The 21124-nt window shown below is 42.0% G+C and overlaps 2 protein-coding genes and 1 pseudogene across 2 annotated transcripts; 1 reads left to right on the top strand and 2 right to left on the bottom strand.

The window, feature by feature from the left end:
* The first annotated feature begins 2052 nt into the window (after positions 1 to 2052).
* On the top strand, positions 2053 to 3415 carry LOC136550911 (D-amino-acid oxidase-like; annotated as a pseudogene).
* A 798-nt stretch (positions 3416 to 4213) lies between these two features.
* On the bottom strand, positions 4214 to 6051 carry LOC136550912 (uncharacterized). The gene is made up of 4 exons (XM_066542495.1): positions 5523 to 6051; positions 5259 to 5437; positions 4623 to 4731; positions 4214 to 4541 (listed from the first exon to the last, which is right to left on the bottom strand). The coding sequence occupies exons 1-4, from the start codon at positions 5868 to 5870 to the stop codon at positions 4221 to 4223; spliced, it is 957 nt and encodes a 318-aa protein (XP_066398592.1). The 5' UTR covers positions 5871 to 6051; the 3' UTR covers positions 4214 to 4220.
* Positions 6052 to 18965: 12914 nt separating this feature from the next.
* On the bottom strand, positions 18966 to 20497 carry LOC136548042 (protein FAR1-RELATED SEQUENCE 5-like). The gene is made up of 2 exons (XM_066539698.1): positions 20237 to 20497; positions 18966 to 19898 (listed from the first exon to the last, which is right to left on the bottom strand). Exons 1-2 carry the CDS (start codon positions 20495 to 20497, stop codon positions 18966 to 18968), a joined length of 1194 nt encoding a protein of 397 aa, XP_066395795.1.
* Positions 20498 to 21124: the final 627 nt, after the last annotated feature.

Genomic DNA, 21124 nt, shown 5'->3' with positions numbered 1-21124 from the left:
CTTAGGAAGAGTAACTAGAGCATTTAGAAAGCAGCCAAATACTCCAACCCCCTTTTCAATGTTGCTAAAAAGCATATTTTAAGTGTTTATTGCATATACCATTAATCAAGTTACAAGATCATAGTTATTTATTGAGCACTAGCAAAATACTACCCAATGCATAAACCTATAGGTGATAAGGTATAAGCACAAAGCTAGAAAATCCTTAATGGTAAAGGTAGACACATGCACATGAATTAAAATGATATTAAGGTGAATAGGACAACAAGGATGATCCCATGCTATACTTGCCTTGTTCAGCAAACTCCTGCTGATCCTGCTGGTCGTCAAAGTATTGGCCTTGCTCACCGATATACTGCTCACCGTCTATACTCGATCATCAAACATCAACACACAAACATCCAGTGCAATCATGCATATCAAACAAGAGCAATAATTAGAACAGCACACCAACAGAGGAAAAACATGTTGAAAAGTGTATAAAACTAATCTACGCATCACTACGATGCGAAGATCACTGAAATCGGAGTTAAAACGGAAAAGATACGCTAATTATAAGTTACTGATGGCAATTGTGTAATTACTGCGATATGGCTTCTTCGAGAAGACACGGGGACAGGGGTTTGGGGAATTTTGGGATGGGTTCGGGGGAAATGAAATTTTGGCGCCATGGGGAGCCGCGCCGGTACGCGCACGGAGGTTCGCAGAACAATCTCAATGGCAGGTGGGGTCCGTGTGGTCTGACCTTCACATGAGGTCATGATGTCAGGTGAATGGACTTGGGCTTGGTAGGATCAAAGACCTGAGAACACGCCTGGGCCAGGCCGCTAGGCAGCTCCTCCAGGCCGTCGATTTCCGACGCCTGGGCTCGATTGACGTCCTAGGCGGCAGCCCAAAGGAGGCTCCGATCCAAACAGCTTCTTTTTTCCAACCCAACCGGTACCCACTCCACTAGCCTCCATTCCCTGCTGAACGAAAGGTCACAAACTCACCTCACCAAGAACCTTTTTGAGCCAATCTCAGAAAGCCTCCCTAGGCTGAAGAAGTGGTAACAAACAAAGTCCACCGCAGTTAGCAAATGTAGAAGAGGATGTAAGATGGGCTAGTCTAGCGGCTTGCTAAGTGGGCCTGAGGTACATAGAGGAGGAACTAACGTTAGAAGCTCTACCTCTTGATGAACCTAGACGGCACCAAGCTCAAGTAATGTGACTAAATCATCCTCCCACATCCCTCTCCTTCCCTCTCGGTTTATCATTCCATCAAGCGCATAGAAAGCATGGAAAAAAAAGTTGAAACGGTAGTGCCGTGATTTTTTCTTCTTCTTTTGTGAGTTTGTGACCAATAGCAATTCTAGCGTTTCTAGCTATATCCGGGGCCATTCCGAGCTGCCAAATGGGCTCCTTGAACTTGTGTGGGAAATTGGGAATTAGTATTGCACAAGTCTGACAAATGGAGACTCGCAGAGATGTGAAGCAAAAGCTGCATGTTTCGGCCAAGCTTCAGATTGTTCAGAGAGTTCTGATAGTTGGAGTTCGTTGTGTCCATTGAGTTTTGATCCCTGAGACTTGCTGTCCCTTTGCTTTATGAATCATGAACTTACGACTGCAGCTGAAGCAATGAAGGTTTACAAAGATAATCAGCCACACTCTGAAATCACTTTTCGTTCCCGTCGAATCAACACGTGCAAAACGCTAACCACGTCAGTTGTATTGCCATCTCAGCAAATGGTTACCTGCTTTTTTTTTCTTTTTGCGAATTACAGGAAAAAATTTCGATGAGAGAGAGAGAGAGAGAGAGAGAGAGAGATATCCGCATGCAACTCAGGCAGATATGGAAACTTTGGAAAGCAATCAATTCTATTGATCTAGCTATCTATGCAAACGCTAAACAAAAACATGTTCTCTGGGACAATCTAATCCTGAAATGTCAAGTGATTGGCCAGTGTCTGAAACTCAAAAGGCCTATACTGACACAGATCAGCATTTGTGAAGCACAACTGGGGTTAAAATAGCAAATTGGATCCATCCGAGCCATGAGTGTAGACGTGTAGTACCGTGCACAATCACAACTCTTCCCCTGCTTCCATGCACTTCCAGTTCCAGCCGCCTTCCGCTGAGCGTCTGAGCTCCGACCCGCGCCGCCGCAGCGCACCCCTACCCTGACGCCGCCCATGTCCGCCGCGCTGGCAGACGCCACCCCGCCCCGCCGCGTGGTCATCTGCGGCGGCGGCGTGGTGGGCGCGTGCACGGCCTACTTCCTCTCCACCCACGCCGCGTCCCCCACCGTCCCGACGCTCATCGAGAAGTGCGCCCCGGCGTGCGCCGCCTCGGGTAAAGTCGGCGGCTTCCTGGCGCTCGTCTGGTGCGACTCCACCCCGGCGCTGTCCAGGCTCGCGCGGGCCTCCTTCGCGCTGCACCGCCGCCTACGGCTTCCGCCCCGTCCACACGCTCTCCGTCCTGCTGCCCACGCACCCCGGGCCCGCCCCCGCCTCGCCGCAACCGCGGCTCCCGCCCTGGGTCGACCCCTCCGCGTCCGCCGCGCCGCCGAGGGAGCTCGGGACCCCCCGACACCACCGCGCAGGTCCACCCGGGCCTCTTCACCAAGGCCGTCCTCGCCGCGTCGGGCGCCGAGGTCGTCATCGGCGAGGTGGAGCGCGTCGTGGCCCGGGACGGCCGCGTCGCCGGCGTCGTGGTGAAGGGGCGCGACGCCGTCGTGCTCGCGCTTGGCCCCTGGTCCGGCCGCCTCGAGGTCGTCAGCGAGGTGTTCGACGTGTCCGGGCTCAAGGCGCACAGCATCGTGCTCCGGCCGCGCGAGCCCGAGAAGATCACGCCGCACTGCCTCTTCCTCAGCTACCAGCCGGAGCCCGGCGCCAAGATGCTCGACCCCGAGGTGTACCCGCGGCCCACTGGTACGCCATTGCTGCCTGTCACGTACCTGCTGAAATTCTTGCACAACTACTAAGCTTCAATTGCCCAATTCGCTCATCTTGTTCTCGCTGCTCGCGTCTCTGCGCATTCAGGGGAGGTGTACATATGTGGGATGAGCAAGGACGAGAACCCACCAGATGACCCAGCAACAATAACGGGCGAACCAGACTCAATTGCAATGCTGCATAAGATCGCAGGGAAGGTGTCCAGCCAGCTGAAGAAGGAAGAGGGCGCGGAGGTGGTCGCGGAGCAGGCATGCTACCTGCCGACGCCAACGGGCTGCCGGTCATCGGGGAGATAACGGGCGTGAAGGGGTGCTATGTGGCCACCGGGCACAGCTGCTGGGGCATCCTCAATGGTCCGGCCACCGGCGCAGCCCTCGCGGAGCTCATCCTCGATGGCAAGGCCAAGATCGTTGACCTTGATCCTTTCAGCCCGGCAAGGTTTCTCAAGAGAAGGAGCAGGCGTGGAGCCTGACCGTGTGATGTGCTTCGTGTCAATGTTCAGAATCAAGCTTGCTACTGAATAAAACACTCTTGACTCCGTACTCCTTGGTGATGAGAGTTGCAAAACATGTACTGTATGAGTTAATAAATCATGGATATATAGTACTTGATGTTCTGTATTTGTTGTACATACATCACAAACGGTCCTAACATGCCAACACCATGATCAGACGTTCATTTAGCTGAGGTTGAGCTCAACAAGTTGTTGCATCTGCAGCTCCTTATGTTTCCTTGTGGTCAAGTCAAGTGACACTCTACTACCTTAACAAAACGGGGAGAAAAGAAGGGACAAAAAAGTGACACTATACTACAAATGTGAAATCTTAAGTGTAAATCTTTCAAAAGAAAGCTTCAGTGTAGCAAAGTAATTTCATGAATATCCAATTTATGTGATATCTATCAACATAGCTTTATAAAGAAAACCAACATTCCTATTCTACATAAATCTGTATGATTCAGACACCGGAAAACATGACTTCAAGCCTTTCCCAAAAATGTCAACCATAACCTTATTCTTGAGGCATAATCAAGCATGAGAAGTGAAACAGTATGCACAAAATATTGGAGCTACAAGCAGTGCAGACGCTGGGTCAACCTTCGTTAACCTCAGTAGATAAGATTGTGATCCCGTACAAGACTAAAAGGTAACTTGCCTCCACAAAAAATATACCACACTATTCTGACACATCCAGTGGGCAACTTAGTCTTAGACCAAAAAGATCTAAACATGAGTCTGACTAGGGTTAGTATAGTTTTCATAAGTCATAGTCTTTCTGGCACGGGTTTACTAGTTTGAGTCCAAGTACAAGGTCACCTTCTTCACTGCTGTGAAGGAAGTCTGGAGCCTCCAGTCTTTCTGCTTCCTGTTCAGCGGCCTTCCTTTCCCAGCTTCTGCTCGGTTTTCCTTGACATCTGCCAGCTTCCAGACACAGTGCTCAGCCTGAATATCAACGGACTCGCGCAAGAAGATGCCATCCTTCAGCAGGTTCTGCTTCGACATAAGGTCATTATCGCCTTCAGCAAGGTATTGCACCCTCATAGCCATGTCCTTGAAGCGGTCCAAATCCTCGGGCACCTTCAGAAGCCTCTCTGCCCCTGGTGATGATGCCTGCAATGACCAAAACTTTTCTGTAAGTAGGTCTGAGCTGCAGATGCATCCATTGGTTTACAGTTTGGTTAGGTAGCTTGCCTCAAGTGCCAGGTCCAGGGATATTTCACCTCTTTCAATAATCTCATCCAACTTCTGCTTGTAGAGCCTATTGAAATTCTCTATTTCCTCAATATCAGGGCACCCATACCTGTCAATACCCGTAAAAAAAGGCAAAGAATAAGATTGGCATTTCAATAGAACCATGTTACCTTGACCAGGTTAAATGATACAGACATTTTGGTGATTTCTGCAGTTCTGCATCGTTTAAGATCAATAATGCAGAATGCATGGCACATGAAGTCATAAATAAATAGAAGATACAAGCACACCACCAACCAATAATAATAAACAGACCGAAATATGCCGAGAATACTAGTATACTAAACAATGGATAATTGGATACAATCATGATATCACCATAACAAGCCAAAATATCATCAAATATGTCAGCGCCAGAGTGTTTTTAAGGCATCAAATTTGGGCACAGATAAGTAGCAGTGAGTTGTCACTAAGGACATGACTTCTGTTTTAGCCAACTAGTACATTGGTTCACACTGAACCCATTCACACAATTTCTGAATCATCCAAGGGCAAGCACAACACCATAATGAACAAACGAGACCGAAAAATGCCTGCACAACAACCAGAAAAGAAAGAAACAAAAACGTTACTCACACGTTGGTCAGCTTGTCGAGGCGCACGTAGACGTATCCCTTCGGCGACACCTTGAAGGCGAACAAGGCGACGTCATCCCCAAAATGGTCCGCAAGAACCTCCTCGGCCGCCACGAGGGCACGCTCGCCCCACTCGACGCCCCGTAGCGCGACCCCGCCGCCGTCCCCGCCGTCGCCGATCTGGAGAAAAGCGCTGATGGTCAGAGCCCCACTTCGCAAGCAGCAAGGGGGACCAGGCCAGTGTCGCCGAACCGAACGGAGCTACCTCGGGCTCGTAGCCGTCGTCCTCGCTGTCCTCCCACTCCACCGCCCACTCCTGCGCCCCCTCCTCGTCGTCCGTCGTTGCCTCGCGCCCGCCGACGCCGCCCCGCGCGTCCTCGCTCGCCAGGGAGCGCGTCTGCGCCAGCACGCGCGCCGCAGCCGCCGCGCGCTGCGCGGGTAGGAGGCGCCGGGAGCGAGAGGCGGGTGTGGAGGGAGATGTGACCGCACGGCTGAGGCTGGAGAACGAGGCGGCGGCGGTCGAGGAGGAGGGGCAAGGGGAAGCGCCGCGGCGGCATTCCGTCGAGCACCTTGAGAGCAGCGGGCGGAGCGCCCGTGCGCAAGCTGCCGCCATCCTGTCTTGTTCGACCCTGTATGCCTGTATGGCTCAATGGGATGTTTCGGGATCTCTCGGCGGGACATGGGCTGCTATACGTGGGTTGGGCTCTCGTGGGCTTTACCTTTGTGTTTGGACAAAAGATTCGGACCCATAGCTGAAGAAATGGTTTTATTATTCCGGCATGCACACAACCATTTGTGTTCGGTATTGCTAAAGGACACTCGCGTGTTTCTGTTGGAGAAAACACGCGATTTGTCCTCCGTCGGATGGGGCATCGACGGCGCGCGCTTGTGCGGTCTGTTTTCCACCCGCTCCGTCGCTGACATGTGGGACCCACTTTACTGTTCAATTTTGGATCGTCGCGCCTACCGAGAAGTCTCCGCTCCACTCCTGTCCATTTCGCTTCCTCTCCCTTTCTCTCCCTCCTCCTTGGCGACGCCGAAGGCGACGGTGACGACGACAGCGTAGGTCTGCTCGGTCTTCTTCCTCACTTTTTGATTCGGAGGGTGCGTCGCGGCGGAGGTCAGCAGGTAGTACGACTCCCTCTTCCCTCTATTTTGACCCATTTTGGTTGCGATTTGGTGGTGTGGATCTGGTGATTTCGATTGGATGGGCTCATGTTAGGGTTTGGTGGTGTGTGGATCAGAGGGTTCATCGCACCGTTGGTGTGGATTAGGGTTTGTTGGATTAGCTGTCATTGTACCATGTATCCAATTGAACAATGGATGGCCATTGCCTTATGTCAGTTTTTTGAAAATTTAGGGCTTCTATTGTTCTGCCAAGCTTGTAGATCTAAAGCAGAGCTTGGTCTGTCTTGCTATGTTATGTGGGCTACCGTGCACATGGCTGTGTCTGTTCTCTTGAGATGACTGTCTGTTCTTTTGAGCAATTGTAGGTTCTAGTAGGTTATGATTTCAGCCTATGTCAGGGTTTTAAAATTTGTGTTGATTCTGAGGCGGTGAGCTATTGACATGCGTTTGGGCAGTCTAGATTTCGTGATGATTGATTGATTATGTGGTCAGAGCTCCTGATGAGGAAATGGTACTTCAACATTCCTTTCCCTTGCTTGGAAATGGGTATTTGGTGGGTGACAAGATGTAAAGGGAAATCTCGTGGACCTGATCCATCAATAGTGCTAAACTACCCTGTGCAATCTGTTGTAGTACTTTGTTTTGGTTAGGTCTTGTGTTGATGCATCATTTTCACTCGCGGTGGAACATATTTGTCGCTACATGTTGCTGCTCTTATCGCTTGTCTAGCCTTGATGCTTATTATTTGTAGTCACTAGTACATTCTTTGAGTTTATGGTCTACTGTCACAGCTTTGATATTGGTGTGGTTTTTTCATTAAGTGGTGCAAATGCACAAGCTCTGTTTTTGTTGTTATTCTGTGGCTATGCAGAGTTTAGCTTTGATATGTGATTGCTAATTTTCACTGTTGTGCTTTTCAGTTCCCTGTTGGACGTATCCACCGTCAGCTCTTATTACTTTTGTGGTCATATTCTATTTCTTTAAGAAGCTTTTGTGTTTGTGTCTGCATGTGTCTGTGTTCTTCATGTGATTGGTTCTTGCATGCAGTAGGCCTCTTCTAAGATAACATAGCTGACAAAATTGCAATGGACCACATGGTGTTTGAGGTTGCACAATTGGATGGAGCAATATTGATTTGTTACAATAACATTTTTTAGTAATTGCATGGAGCTCATCCAGTTTTTACCGTCTCCTGACTTTGGCAAGTACTGCATATATTGGGATCTCTTTTTATAAGTTTGAGCTCACATGCATGGTTTATTTTAGAAATTTGTTTAAGCTCCCACAACTTACTGCATGTTTTGGAGTTTTATGGGCTCCTGGTATTTCAGTCAGTTGTTGTGCACCCTCTTGACATAGGTGATACACATGTGGCACCTGATCGTGGAAGGATTACATGGCTATGTGTTATTAAGACACAATTTGTTTGATTCTTTGTGGAGTATGGGCATTAGGCAAGGTTGTTGCAACTCAATCGCCCATTTGCCCCTTTTCCTACCAGATTGGAATCAGATTGTACTAATCGACTCAACGACTTTATTTTAGGAGTTGATAGATCAATCAGGGATTTTGACCATTGGTTTGTTTGGTTGACATTGATTTGTTTCTTTGTTAGATCTAATCATGTAGAATGTCAGTGGTCCTAAAACTGATTTTGTGTGCCTTTGTTATGTAATTTTGATAACTGAATTATGTGTTGTACTATACTATTGTACTATCTGCATATTAATAAGAAACCATGAGAGTGCTATGCATTCTGCATTTCAAGACTGAATTTCCTTTGCACAATATATGAAAATTTTATAGGGTGAGCAATACTGTCCACAAGCAGCATGTCAAGCATCTAGGTGTTCTGGTCAAAATCATGCTCCTGTTCTAGTAATTTCCTTCTTTATATAGAAGTTCTTGTACTAGTAATTTTAGCTTCTTATGCACTTGACATGCTAGGCCCTGACCCCTCATCTGTAGAGAGCTTTGCTAAATTTCAATTCGATTGGTTTTTTACTGCAGCTAGCAATGAGATCATTAACCATTTTTTGTTATGTAGCCATGGATGATGATGAGTCTACAAATGGTGAGAGTGAGGATGATCTTCCTAACAACTCAGAAGAGGAAACCTCTAATCCTTTCAATGATGGCGAGGTACTAAGTTTATTTTGTGAGTCTACAAATGGTGAGAGTGAGGATGATCTTCCTAACAACTCAGAAGAGGAAACCTCTAATCCTTTCAATGATGGCGAGGTACTAAGTTTATTTTGACTTTATTTTGTGTGTGTGCACCTGTGTATTATAATAATTTGATATTTGATATATCTTGTTGCCTTTTTTAGGATCCAAATCCTGAAGATGATAATATTGATACTAGTGAAATGCTGAAAACTTTGAAGCATGTTCAAAAAGCCGTTTGTGGAGTATGTTTTGAAACCTTTGTCTGTTAATATCTGATATATCGTGTTGTGGCTATTTTAGTTTTGTATTACTCCTGTAGTAGTAGTAGTTTAGGGTCCATGCTAGTTTATTGTTCCTATATATACTGCATGATTATTATACTGTAAATGATTGAGTGATACTGGTGGCATTGGTCCTTGCCTATTTTTCTTTTCTGTTCTTGAATGCTTGATCTCATCATGCACTTTTGTTCTTGTATAGTGCTATTTTCATTTGAACTGTACCTGATATTTTTGTTTCTATTATGTATTCTCAGTTTGCTAAGTTTGTTGAGAAGAAAGGGAAAGCAAGGGGTTTAGGTGTCCAGACTAGAAAGGTAAATTCAGTAGCATTACGATTGAGCAGATGCATGATGAGCATGATATTTCAGGGAATAGGTTTTGTTCAAAAAACTTAGCCAACTAATCAAGTTGTTTGCTAAATTTGTCACCATGTTTAGTGATTCTAGTATCCTAACCAGATTTTCTTTTTTGTTGCATTGTTTTACAGAGTATCAGAACAGTTAGAGGTAGAGGTAAAGGGAAATTGAGTGGCGCTGCAGGTACATCAGAGAGACCAGGAAGTAGGTTTAATAGCAAGTACTTTGGAGAAAAGATAATAGCAAAGTTGGATGAGCGCAAAAAGAAAATTATCAGGCATCATGGCTTTGGAATTTTACTAGAGTACGATGGTTGCTCAGCACCCAGAGGCTTTGTGCAATGGATAGTAGATCAAGTAGATGTGAGTTGTAGTGACATAGTAGTTGGAGGGAAAGTGATTCCATTGGATCCATTGTCAGTCCATCTCTTTTTAGGGCTTCCAAATGATGGTGAAGATATTAAGGAGAATTATACTGAGTCTACGAAGAGCAACTTCCTTTCAGCAATCAAAGAGCCCTCTTTGCCCATGATCAAGACATTTGGGGACAAGTTGGTAGGAGGCACGTTATCTGATGATGACGTGCTTCGATACTTCATGGTTGTAGCCTTGTCTACATTTCTTTGTGCTAATTCTAGTACTTATCCGAGCCCTGCAGTATCTAGGTGCATTGATTGATGTATCTAAGGTGAAAGAATGGAATTGGTCAAAGTTCATCTATGATTGGATGTTTTCTTCCATTACAAACTACAGAAAGAAGCATCGGAGTACAATTGGTGGTTGCAGATACTTTCTAGCTGTAAGTGTGCCTATATTTGTATTTTTTTCCTTTATTCAGTTGTCTATTTTTTGGTTATGCAGCATGTTTTAGTGATGCCTTTGAAATCATATGTAGGGTTATTATCTTGATTATATCAACTTTGGAGTACGTAATCAGCTGCCCCTAGATCTGCCAAGAATCCATTGTTGGAAGGGCTCGATGATCAAGACCTTTGCTTCATATGATCAGTGTGTCTGGTGACATTTATGGAAAGCGACCGGTGAGTAGTGAACCTGAAAATTCATATTTGTAGTTGTGATGTTGTGTATCCATGAGCTTTATTGATGTATCATGTATCCTTGCTGCATGAGTTTAGATCTTTCTGGAGTTGTATAAATGTTTCTTAGTCTTAGTGCCCTAAGGCTCTTCTAATTCTTACTGTCAGCAAAATGTTGACCTTGTGCTTTCTTAGAAAAAATTCTCTTCTGATTCTGCTAACACAACTTTTCATCTATTTATTGTGGTTTTGCTTGTCCAATATACATTGGTGTTGTATTGTCTAGTATGAAAAAAATCTACCAAAAATCTTGAGTGTTGATCATAGGTTGCTTACTTGATCAAAGGCATTTATTGCAATCATCAATAATATAAATTACAAGTTACGACCATTGCAATTTTAGTTATAAGCATGTGCAATATGCATGTTAAATCTGTGCAAGTGTCATTCTTGTATTAAGTTCATAGCTCAAGATTGTGATTTCTGTAGCGATGTTGTTGGTCTGACTGTGATTAATTTCAGAGACTGCTTGTTTAGTTTTTAGAACCAGTGGCTATCTATTTAATGAAATTTAGTAATACATTGAAGAAGCATGTTTTAGCCAATTATCTTGATGGATTGATAATGTTCTGTAGTCATAGAAGAACAAATCTTTCTGTAACTTTTTCCTTTTTTATATCTTTGTAGTAGTTGTAGGCAGTGTTTCATTTTGTCCTATGCAGTATTTATTAAGTTTTAGAAGTAATTTATCTGCTGTGTGATATCTTAAAACTTTCTACATCTACTTGTCCTATCCAAATAAAAGCTCTCCTTTACTTCTCTTAGCCAAATAAATGGCCTGAACACCGTACTGAAAGAAAGCTGTGTTGAAATAGAAAATATCTTCCTCTAAATTTTATTCTAAAAATCATACATGCATGATGAATCCTGGGGCGTTGGATGGTAATCTAATAGCCCCTAGTTCTCTATGAAGTTTGTGTGGCTGCCCATGCCTTGTTAACATTCTGTTATTGGGTTTTTGTTGACTTCTAATGCACATCTAGAGTTGTATTAGCTGTAAGGGTTTTTTGAGATCACTGGTTGAGTTGATTTTATGTAGGTGAAATCCATCGATGACACATGCTATGCTGAAGAGTATCTACCGAAAGAGGCTTGTGCTCTTTTTAGGAGAACTTTGGATAGACATTGTGATTTCATCAGGACAAATGTATGTGTCTTTGTGCAATCCTTTGATTTGATCATTTCATTACTCTTGTATAATGAAATTTACATGATTCATATGTTACTATTAACTTGGCATTACAGGACATGGATAACATGTGCAATATTTTTGAAAACCACCATACAAGACTAGGCTTTAGGAGCCCGGGCACACTTGTTGCTAAGGTGTTTATGTACATGCATATGACTCATGTAATTAATCGTGGTAGGTGATGCTTCTCATGAGGCTGAGGGTTCTGCTGCTAGAGTGCCCCCTCCAATGACATGATGATGGTGATGATGGAGTTGTTGATGGTATCCCTGCTGAATATGAAGCTCCTCTTCCTTCTCCAACACATCATAATGGTGATGATGATGATGTTGTCCGTGCTGAATATGAAGCCCCACTGCCTTCTCCAGGACATTTTGTTGTGCAAGATGATGTCTTTGATGCGGGAATGGCTGGTGATACAAGTAAAACAGCTGTGAAAGAAGTGGATGGTGCTGCTACTGCTGTAAATAATACCATTATTGAAGATGTGCATCCTATAGTTGTTGCTCCTACTGAAACAAATGAAGAAGAATGCTCTGTGACTGATAAAATTGAATCTGATGGATTATACGATGGATCTGGTGGTGAGAATTGTCGTGCTTCTCAGTCAACTGAAATTATTCCTTCCAAAGACTCATCAGCTGAAGGTACATGGAATGTTGTGTAACATTTATTTCTGCATTTAGTTGATTTGTTTGTATGTGTGTTCATAATCTTATGATTATTTTCAGGTTCAGCTATAAGTAAAAGGAAGAGGAAAAGATGTGCATCACAATATTCGAGCGCCAATAGTGTAGCGTCTAGGACTCGACTCTCTCAACGTCTTGGCAAGTCCCCTCTGAGTCACATAAAAGATCATAATGTTGAGGTGAATGTTCCTATTTATCATTTTATTTGTCTTCAGTTGTGTATTTTCTAAATTGTTGGGTCACTTTTGTCTTTTTAGGCAACTGTGCCGGATCAAACTGGAAATGGATGTAACAAGGATAATACTGTAGTTATTGAGGAAGACCAAGTGTTAACTACTAATGTTGCAACTAAACGTCAAAAGCTCCATCTAAAAGTGAGTTTTGCATTATTTGGTTCTTGTTTTTATATGCTTTTGTAGCTGTTCTGCTATTCCATGATCAGATAGGCATAGGTTCCAGCATATTTTTGCTGTTAGTAATATACACTACTAGGTATTGATGTAGTAAATGAAATACCCTACTGAATAGACTTGTTTCATTCTGTTCTCTATTGTTTAGGAAGGCGAAGCAACTATTGCATATACGGCTTCCCCCTTGGTTCCTACTATTCATGAAGGCGAGACAACTTATGCGGCCGCTGCTATCTCCTTGGTTGGTACAGTTGAGAGGGCCCCAGGTTTGTCCCGCTGATGAAAAAAAATGCTTTACTGAAATCTAAGATATATGAATTAGGCTCATGTTTGAGCATGGTCTCTATGTAGGACAAACAGGAGAAGCATCGAGTCTAAGGAATGCTATTGGTTCTCTGAGTGGTCTTGGTCCTTGTGGAGTGGAGAATGCTCAAGCTGGTTCTAGAGCTGACTTGGATGAAAATGCAGTTTCTGCTCAAGATCTTAATGGTTAGTCCCTATTTTTTATGTTGCATTCTCTTTATCAGTAAATTGCACCTTTGTAATTCTGTAATTGGAGTATTTGAATTGTGCAATATGACTTTTTTTATTTCATTTAAGTTTTAGCCTTCTTTATTGTCTTATATTTTTTTTGCTAGAAAAGCACCTATCAAGGAACCTTGTCTGAAGACGAAGACTCCATTCTTTTGTAGCCCTAGTGTACCTTCGTTCAGAATGTTTGAAGAACTAGATGACTTAGGAAATTATGTTGCAGATCCTAACTTGAGGCGCCCTGTTGGTACAACTTGTGATACATCTTGTCCTCTTGATAGAGCGTTGTCTATGGTACATGTCCTCTTCCATCTTGTTTATTCTTCCCATGCTAAGTCATTATATATTATGTATATGAAATTTTATTTATTCTTTGTTGCTGCAGTTGAGTAGAGTTTCTACTTCAGGTCAGAAAGTTGGTGCTAATATCTCCCATGGAGGTGTCCCTGGAAATGTATGTTGTTTTGTTTCTGTAGATGCCAAGTAGTTTTTGATGTACAAGGAATGTTTTCCCACCTGATTTAGTTTCATTTTTTCATAGGTTGAAACCAAAAGCAACTTGAACTTGAAATCTAGGTCTGCATCTAAAGAATGGGGTTTTATTGATAAGTCGACGTCTCCTAGAGGTGGTAATGTGAGCAATGAGGAGACCACTGGCACTGGAAATGCTGGGACTAAGATAAATGGGAATGTTGAAAATGTAATCCTCCCTATTGCATTATATTGATTTTGTATTACGATGTAACTTTTTATCTCTCTGGTCTTATTTCTGTATTTATTGTTGTTTTAGGACGTTATCTGTATGGAGTCTTTACCTTTAACTGAATATTCTGAGATCAAAGAAGATCCAAGTCAACCTATTCCTCTTGCTGCAGTCAGTCCTTATGGAGATCCTATAAAAATTGTAAATAGGCATACCTAATCTTATCATTCTGGAAAGTTTGTGGTGGGAGATAATGTGATGGTGCCTGCTTCCTTTTGCTTTATCTTTTTTGGAGACATGGTAGTAGAAGGGGAAGTAGTTAGTACAATGCTACATGGTAGCAGTTGGGGCTGCTTTTAGATCATGTAATAGCTTGTATAAGTAGTTGTAGTAATGTTCATACTCTTGCGAACCAGTACTAGTGTTGTATATATATTTGGAGTAAATGCCCCCTTCTTTTTTCTTTGTAAGTGTATCGTATTGTGTTTGTGTGATTTTTTGTGATGCAGTTTTAGGATATATTGAAATTATTAGATCCTTGCTCTAACACTATTAGTTTTTCCATTTTTCGAACAATTTTATGTGTTCCTTGTTGTATGTTTTGCAGACACCTATTCAATCACGTCTTCCATCCCATCGTGAAAAGTCTATGGTTGGTGGGCCTTGCTTGTCTGCAAAGTCTATTGGCAGCAATGGATTTGTATTGAACTCTGAGTCGTCCAGTGAAGCTGTTTGGCAGTCTTCGAGTTCAAAGGTTGCTATTCATCGTCCTAGACGGCTTGCGAAGCCCAGCATGTACAAGATCAGCCCTTTTATCATCCCTCAATCCAAGATTAGTGTGTCCAAACTTGAATCTGATGTGTATGAAGCTGTTTTGAAGATGGGAGAAAGCAGCGAACACTTGAAGTAAGTTTGAAATTTACACAATTTTTCCATTCTTAGCCTTGTGCAGCACCATGTGTTAATACTTGTACCAATTCACTGTGAATTGTTTTGTTTTTGTGTTTGCAGTCTAAAAGTGGTGGATTATGGGTTTGTTGTTGTCTTGTTGAGTGCACTTTCATCTTCTCTTCGGCCTGGCGGAAAGGTCAACCATTTTGTAGTGAACGCATTTTGCAAGCTGCTGTTCCTTAGAAAACACCCCAGGGATTCTAGAAAGCATTACTTCTTCTCTAAAGTTAGGGTTAGTAGTCGTTGATGTATTCTTTGTAAACTATATGTTTGCGCTATATGGAAATAATATTGGTCAATTTGTTATTGTAGGATTATCTTATTGGAAATCATGGTCGTGATGATGAGAAGCAACTATTTGAGACTGCTGTGAGATGCTTTAAGGGTGCTCATCGTGCTAGGCCTTTAACATCCAGTGACTATGTGCATAACATATCTTGTCTATTGTTTGAAAAAGAGTACTAGCATAAATGTTGTGTTCTAGTCCTACTATGTGATGTTACTAATAATCACAATGTTTGTTATTTTGTTAGCTCTATTTTCCAATAATCTTCCATGATCGGTGGTATATTGTTGTACTGTATTTTAGCCTGAGATGGTGTATAATCTTGGATTCATGCACAGTGTGCTTTGGAGTAGACTCAGCTTTCCACAAAGCTGTGAAAGATGAATTTGTAAGTATCAGTTTGTATTTGTATATGCACCATTTGTCTATTTTCAGTATTGCAGTGGCAGTTTTTTCCCATTATTTTTAGTGCTACAGTAGTTTACTATATCCTTCATCGAAACAAATATTATTTTGCATGGTGTAGTCATTTTCTTTTTGCCTGATTTGTAGCTAGAAAACTTGGCCACCGTCTGGAAACAAGTTGTTAATATCGACTATGGCTTACATGCATTCCATGTCTTCTTTGGAACTGTACCCCAGCAATCTGATAAGTATGTGATTGAAATGTAGTCCTTTGATTTATATAGATCATGTGGATTTTGTTTGTGCTTATAGTCCCATTGTTTCCTGTTTTTCCCTTTTTTTCTTTTTTTAGCATAATCAATGATAGTGGTGTGTATGCTATAAAGAATCTAGAGCATTTTGAAGTCCATCTGAATATTTTGGAGAAGTACACCGAAGATGATATTAGTCAACTTCGCATCAAACTTGTTAATGACATGGTTTTCAATGAATACAATAGTGCATATGATGGTACATGCAAAGTGAAGGAGGTAATATTAGTTCCAACGTCACTTTGTTTATTATAACTTCACATTTTTGAATCTGATTGTTTGTTTCTATTTTTTTCTTTCTCAGGTCTCTGGCAATTTGAATCAGGGAGCTTGATTTGAGGCTTGTCTCTAGATCTTGCGTTTAGGTCAATATAGGGTGTAGGTTCTTGCTATGAGTGCATGCCACTTTGTAAAGAAGTAGCTAGTTTGGTGAGAGCATTTGATGCTAAAGTGGTTGTAAATTTTAATATACATTGAAGAGGCTAAAGTAAACAAGATGATAATATTCTGTTGGATTGCTGATGTTAACTCTTTTGTACCCATTATTCTAGCTTTATGGTTTTCTCTATAAGTGTTTTTTGTTGTGTACTACTAACCTTTTATAGGGAAGACAAGGAGAAGTTTGAGGGTTGTGCATGTTCCTCTTGTCTTCTTGTTTATAGATAGTTCAATTGGGTCTTTGTTATATTATTATGAGTTTGATTTTGTTCTTACAGACCAAGATGTTGAAGTATGACTTTTATGCATGGATACTAGAAGCACCATGAGGGTACGCGGTCAGTTAAAGTCCAACCAGCATCTTATTGAGATCCTTTGTCCTCAGTACCATGGCAACAGGTGAGTTTTGCATTTTTTAAATTTAGTCTAGTGTAGCACTTGCTTTTTAACTCATTGATAGTTGTTGAATTGATCATATGATGACAATATGAGTCGCCTTGTTATATGTTTCTTGTGATTTCTTTGTTATTTGTGATTGTGCTTACCCTCACCAAGTTTTTATCCTTGTCCTTCCATAGAAAGAAATTGTCCTTTGTGATTTGTGCTAACACACCTTGTCTTATGTTTGTTGTGTTTTGTGTCAGCCCACACCAAGTTTTTATCCTTGTCCTTCCATAGAAAGAAATTGTCCTTTGTGCTCTGTCCTATGTGATCTGTGTTTGTGTTAGATGAAGGTTTGTGGAGGTAGGCCAAGATGTGGGGGCTGTTCCATCTGTATATTCTGTGCAACCATTTCTTGCATATTGATTATGTATGCAACCATGCTTTTCTTAATTGGGCTGTTTTTGTATTTTATTTAATTCGGTTGTTTTCTTTAGGGGTTTAAGAATTTTTCCAAGTCTACAAGAGAACTAGTAGACCGAATGCAGAAGATTGATAGTCCATGAGGAAGTAAGTTTATCCATTTGCCTTTGTCGTTACACTTGGATCTGATTTTCCCTTTGCTTTTAGTCTTATGAACTGCATTTATCATGCAGTTCTACTTGTGTCCATGGTACCTTGCAGTATATTATACTATAACCATGCTGCCATGCTTGTTAATATTTCTGTCAACTTTTTTCTATGTATTGTGATTTGACTACATTGTCTTGTTTGTTGGGTTTGTCTATACAGGAAGATGGGAAGGCCACCTAGCTCCAATTCTACCGATATCAGGAGTGGGAGGCCACCTGAGCAAGTTAGAGTAGAACATGCCATTGCTCAAGCATAGGGTCGCCTTTCTTGATATTGTTAGGATTTGTGAACTCTTTGTGTGAGTGATTGAAATATTTATGTGTTGATAATTTTAGTTGTGAAGCGTGATGGTAATTTTCATAACAAGGATGACTCAAAAGTTGTTATTTTTTTTGCAGCTTGCAACAAAAAAGAAAAATAACAGTCCAATTGAAACCATGGATGAAGCATATGGCAAGTATGTATGTCTGCACCAAGTTCTCTTAGCAGTAGCAGTAGCTGTAGGCCACTGCATATGTAAACCAAACAACTTAAATATTCAGTTATGTAATTGCAGTTTGATGTAATGTAAATTGCAAGTGTATGGCACTACAATTTTAGTTATGAGTACATGCAATCCATGTTTTATCAAGTTGTGGCCCAGTAGTATCTTCCAGTAGCCTCAGATAGATACATTTCATTGTAGGTCTAAAGATATAATAGTACTTCTGTTGGTGCTATAGTGGTTGTAAAGATAAATCTACAGTGAAGAATCTAAACTACGGTGGTTTTATATTATTTTAGTTGGGAGCTTGATGTGAAATGTTCTTTTTTCCATATTCATAGTTGTTATCTTCCTCTGTTTCTTGGGGTTTTTTTTGTCAAATCTGTTTTAGTCTAGTAACCTATTTATAGCAAAGACAAGTGCAAGAATTTTGCTGCAGGATATGGTGGTGCTTGTCCCAAGATCGTATGCTGAAGTGTAGTGCCATATGATGAAGTTTGTACAGGTACTACAAATGCTAGTTTATAAATTGCAAAAACGCTTACTGTAAATTGCTAGTACTTGGTACTGTAATTGTAGTTCTCATCATTTGCAATTAGAGGTCTAGGCATAATTTAAAGTAGGTTTTCAGAATATCCTACTGATTACAAGAATGACATAAATAATTTTGCCACTACAATTGACATCAAGTCCTTCTATGTAATCATCATGATGAACTTGGTTCTATTGGAGCTACTGTTGTCTCCTTTCTTCTCTTTTTCTGAGGCTTCACTAGGGATCTTGTGAACAATAATTGGTTGTAAATGCATTTAAGTTCTAGTTTTTGGTTTTAAATTATTATGTAATTTTGTAGTGCAGGGTTACCTGCTGTACTGTCCTTGTCTTTGGGTTTCTTGTTTTTCTTTCTTTCTGTAGCCGCCATCTTTCTTTGCGCAGCTGCCATCTTTCTTTCTGTGGTCGCCTTCTTTCTTTCTTCAGTCACCTTCTTCCTTTCTTCAGCTGCCTTCTTCTTTTCTTCAGTTGCCTTCTTCTTCTTCTCTTGCTCCAACCTTTTCCTCTCAAAATATTCTATTCTTGTCCTGAATCTCTTTGGGATTTCTGGCCTTCCCTTTGTCTTTATTCTTTCTAGGTCCTGAATGTCTGTCTCTGATTCATCACTTTCTTCTGGATCCGCCATACTATAGCCATCTTCCATCACTTGTTCTTATTGCCTGCTGTGTCCTTCCTCATGACCTTGTTGCTGATTGTTACCATCAATTGTTTGCTAGGTGCCAAAAAGCACATCCAGTTTGACATCCAACTTGCTGAACTTGGACAAGAGGTACTCCATTGATTTCTTAGTTTTCAATCCTTTTGAATTCAGGATTGCTGACTTCCTAGACAGCACATTGAACCTCAGCAATGCACTTGTTGCAATGGTCTCCTCTTGCTCTCTTCTAACATGCACTCTTGTGCTCTTCTTTCTCCACCCGTCCTTTATGTATTTTTCTGGAATTGTGCTTATTTCCTTCTCAATGATCACTTTTAGGATATGTGAGCAAAGAATTCTATCTTTGCTGAACTTTGCACAGATGCAGCTGAATTCTTCATTTCCCTCTATCAGATCAGTCTGAACTGTATATCTCTTGATTCTGTGCACATTGTGGATTTGGTTGCTCTTGGGCCAGACCTCAAAAGTTTTCCCTTTCTCAGTCTCCTTGTAGCTTAACCTTGCTGTTGCCTTCAGCTGTACCTGGAACTTCCTGAATATGTTCCGGTTGTATAGCTCAGCAGCTTGCTGTTCAATTGTGTACCCAAAAATGAATTCCTTGGGTATTTTCTGGTTGCTGTAGCTTTCTTCTAGCCTCTCGTTTTTGTTGATTGTTTCAATGACACGGTTGTATTCTCGTATGAAGCCCATCATGCTATATGTCGGCCCAACATTGTCCTTCATCCTCGAGTTCATGGACTCACTTCTGGATGTGGTTTGGATGAATGGGAAGAAGTCATGCTTGAAGTAGACAGGAATAAACCTGTGTCTCGTTTGCCACATTTTAGTCATGTACTTGTTATTCTGCAGATTCTTGTCTTCGATCATCTTCACCCACAATGTTTCAAACTCTTCAATTGTGAGGCTATTGTTTATTATATCCTCAAAATCCTCATATAGGCCTTCATGTTGTGAGAAGACCTTTGTGTTTCTGTTGTAACACTTCCTCTTGATATGGAACAGGCAATTTCTGTGAGTTGCATTGCTAAATACTAGCTAAATTGCAGATTTCATCGCTTTGTCTTGGTCAGTTATTATCGTCACTAGGTGCTTCCCTCCCATTGCTTCCAAGAATGTTTCAAAGACCCACAGAAAAGTTTCTATGGTCTCATCATGCAGGAAGGCGTAGCCAAACAAACAACTTTGTGCATGCCCCATTATGCCCACGAATGGAGAGAAGGAAGGTTGTATCTGTTTGTCATGAAGGTGGCGTCGAAGCTTATACATTCACCATACTCTTTGTAATACTCGATTGAGCAACCGTCTGCCCAAAACAGGTTTCTGACTCTCCTTTCTTCATCCAGGTCTAGCTTGTAGAAGAAGGACGGATCTTTAGTCTGCCTCTTTCTAAAGTAATCCAGCACCTTTGTCATGTCTGAAGCCTTGATCTCTCTGTTGATTTTTGTCCTAAAGTTGCTGATGTCCTTCTTCTTCATCGGCAGGGCTGTGGGTCCTCCTCTGAGGTATGACAGTATGCTCACCATTTGTCTTGTCGGGATGTTGTTGTCATTTAGCATCCTGATCAGCCCCTTCTCCATATCAGTCATGTATTTGTGCCCTGAGAACAGTGTGTCCCGGTCTCCAGGTCGTAGTTCATGGTTGTGATCCAAATCTTGATGCATTATGAACCATGGACCTCCTACTCGTTCCTCCCTCAGTGTTATTGTATAAGGACACTCTGATTTTCCCTAGACACTAGTGTTTCTTTTGGCTGATGTCTTCTTTCCAATCTGCTTATCTACCTCTGCTTCTTCTTCTTTAGTGGACTTTTGTTGATGTGCTTTGCCTAAATGGGTGCATTTCAGTTCTACTTTTATAATCTCGTTGTCTCTCTTCTTAGCTATTGTCCTCATTGAATGTTTTACAGCAAATTTGAAGCCAGCCAGAAAAGCATAGAACCTACAAAAGTGTTCGGCAGTTGCTCTACTCTCAAACTTCTATAGCGGCTGAGGTGTGTATGCACTGTCAATGGGCCCATTATTTCCTTCTGATGCAGCAATCTGTTCTGCGATGATGAATTCATCAATCTCCTCTTCTGTCAGGAATTGGTTGTCATTGGAATTGTGTTCATCTTCTGTTGCAGTTGACGCAGCCTTTGTGGTTCTTGATATTGGTGCATTGATGCTGCTGAAGCCATTTTCTGATGCTGTGAGTTCCTGTTCATGTAAATATGT

The sequence above is a fragment of the Miscanthus floridulus genome, chromosome 4 (genome assembly GCF_019320115.1).
Source record: "Miscanthus floridulus cultivar M001 chromosome 4, ASM1932011v1, whole genome shotgun sequence".
NCBI classification, from domain to species: Eukaryota; Viridiplantae; Streptophyta; class Magnoliopsida; order Poales; family Poaceae; genus Miscanthus; species Miscanthus floridulus.
Note: the sequence above shows the minus strand (reverse complement) of the source record. Positions and strands in the feature narration are given on the sequence as shown.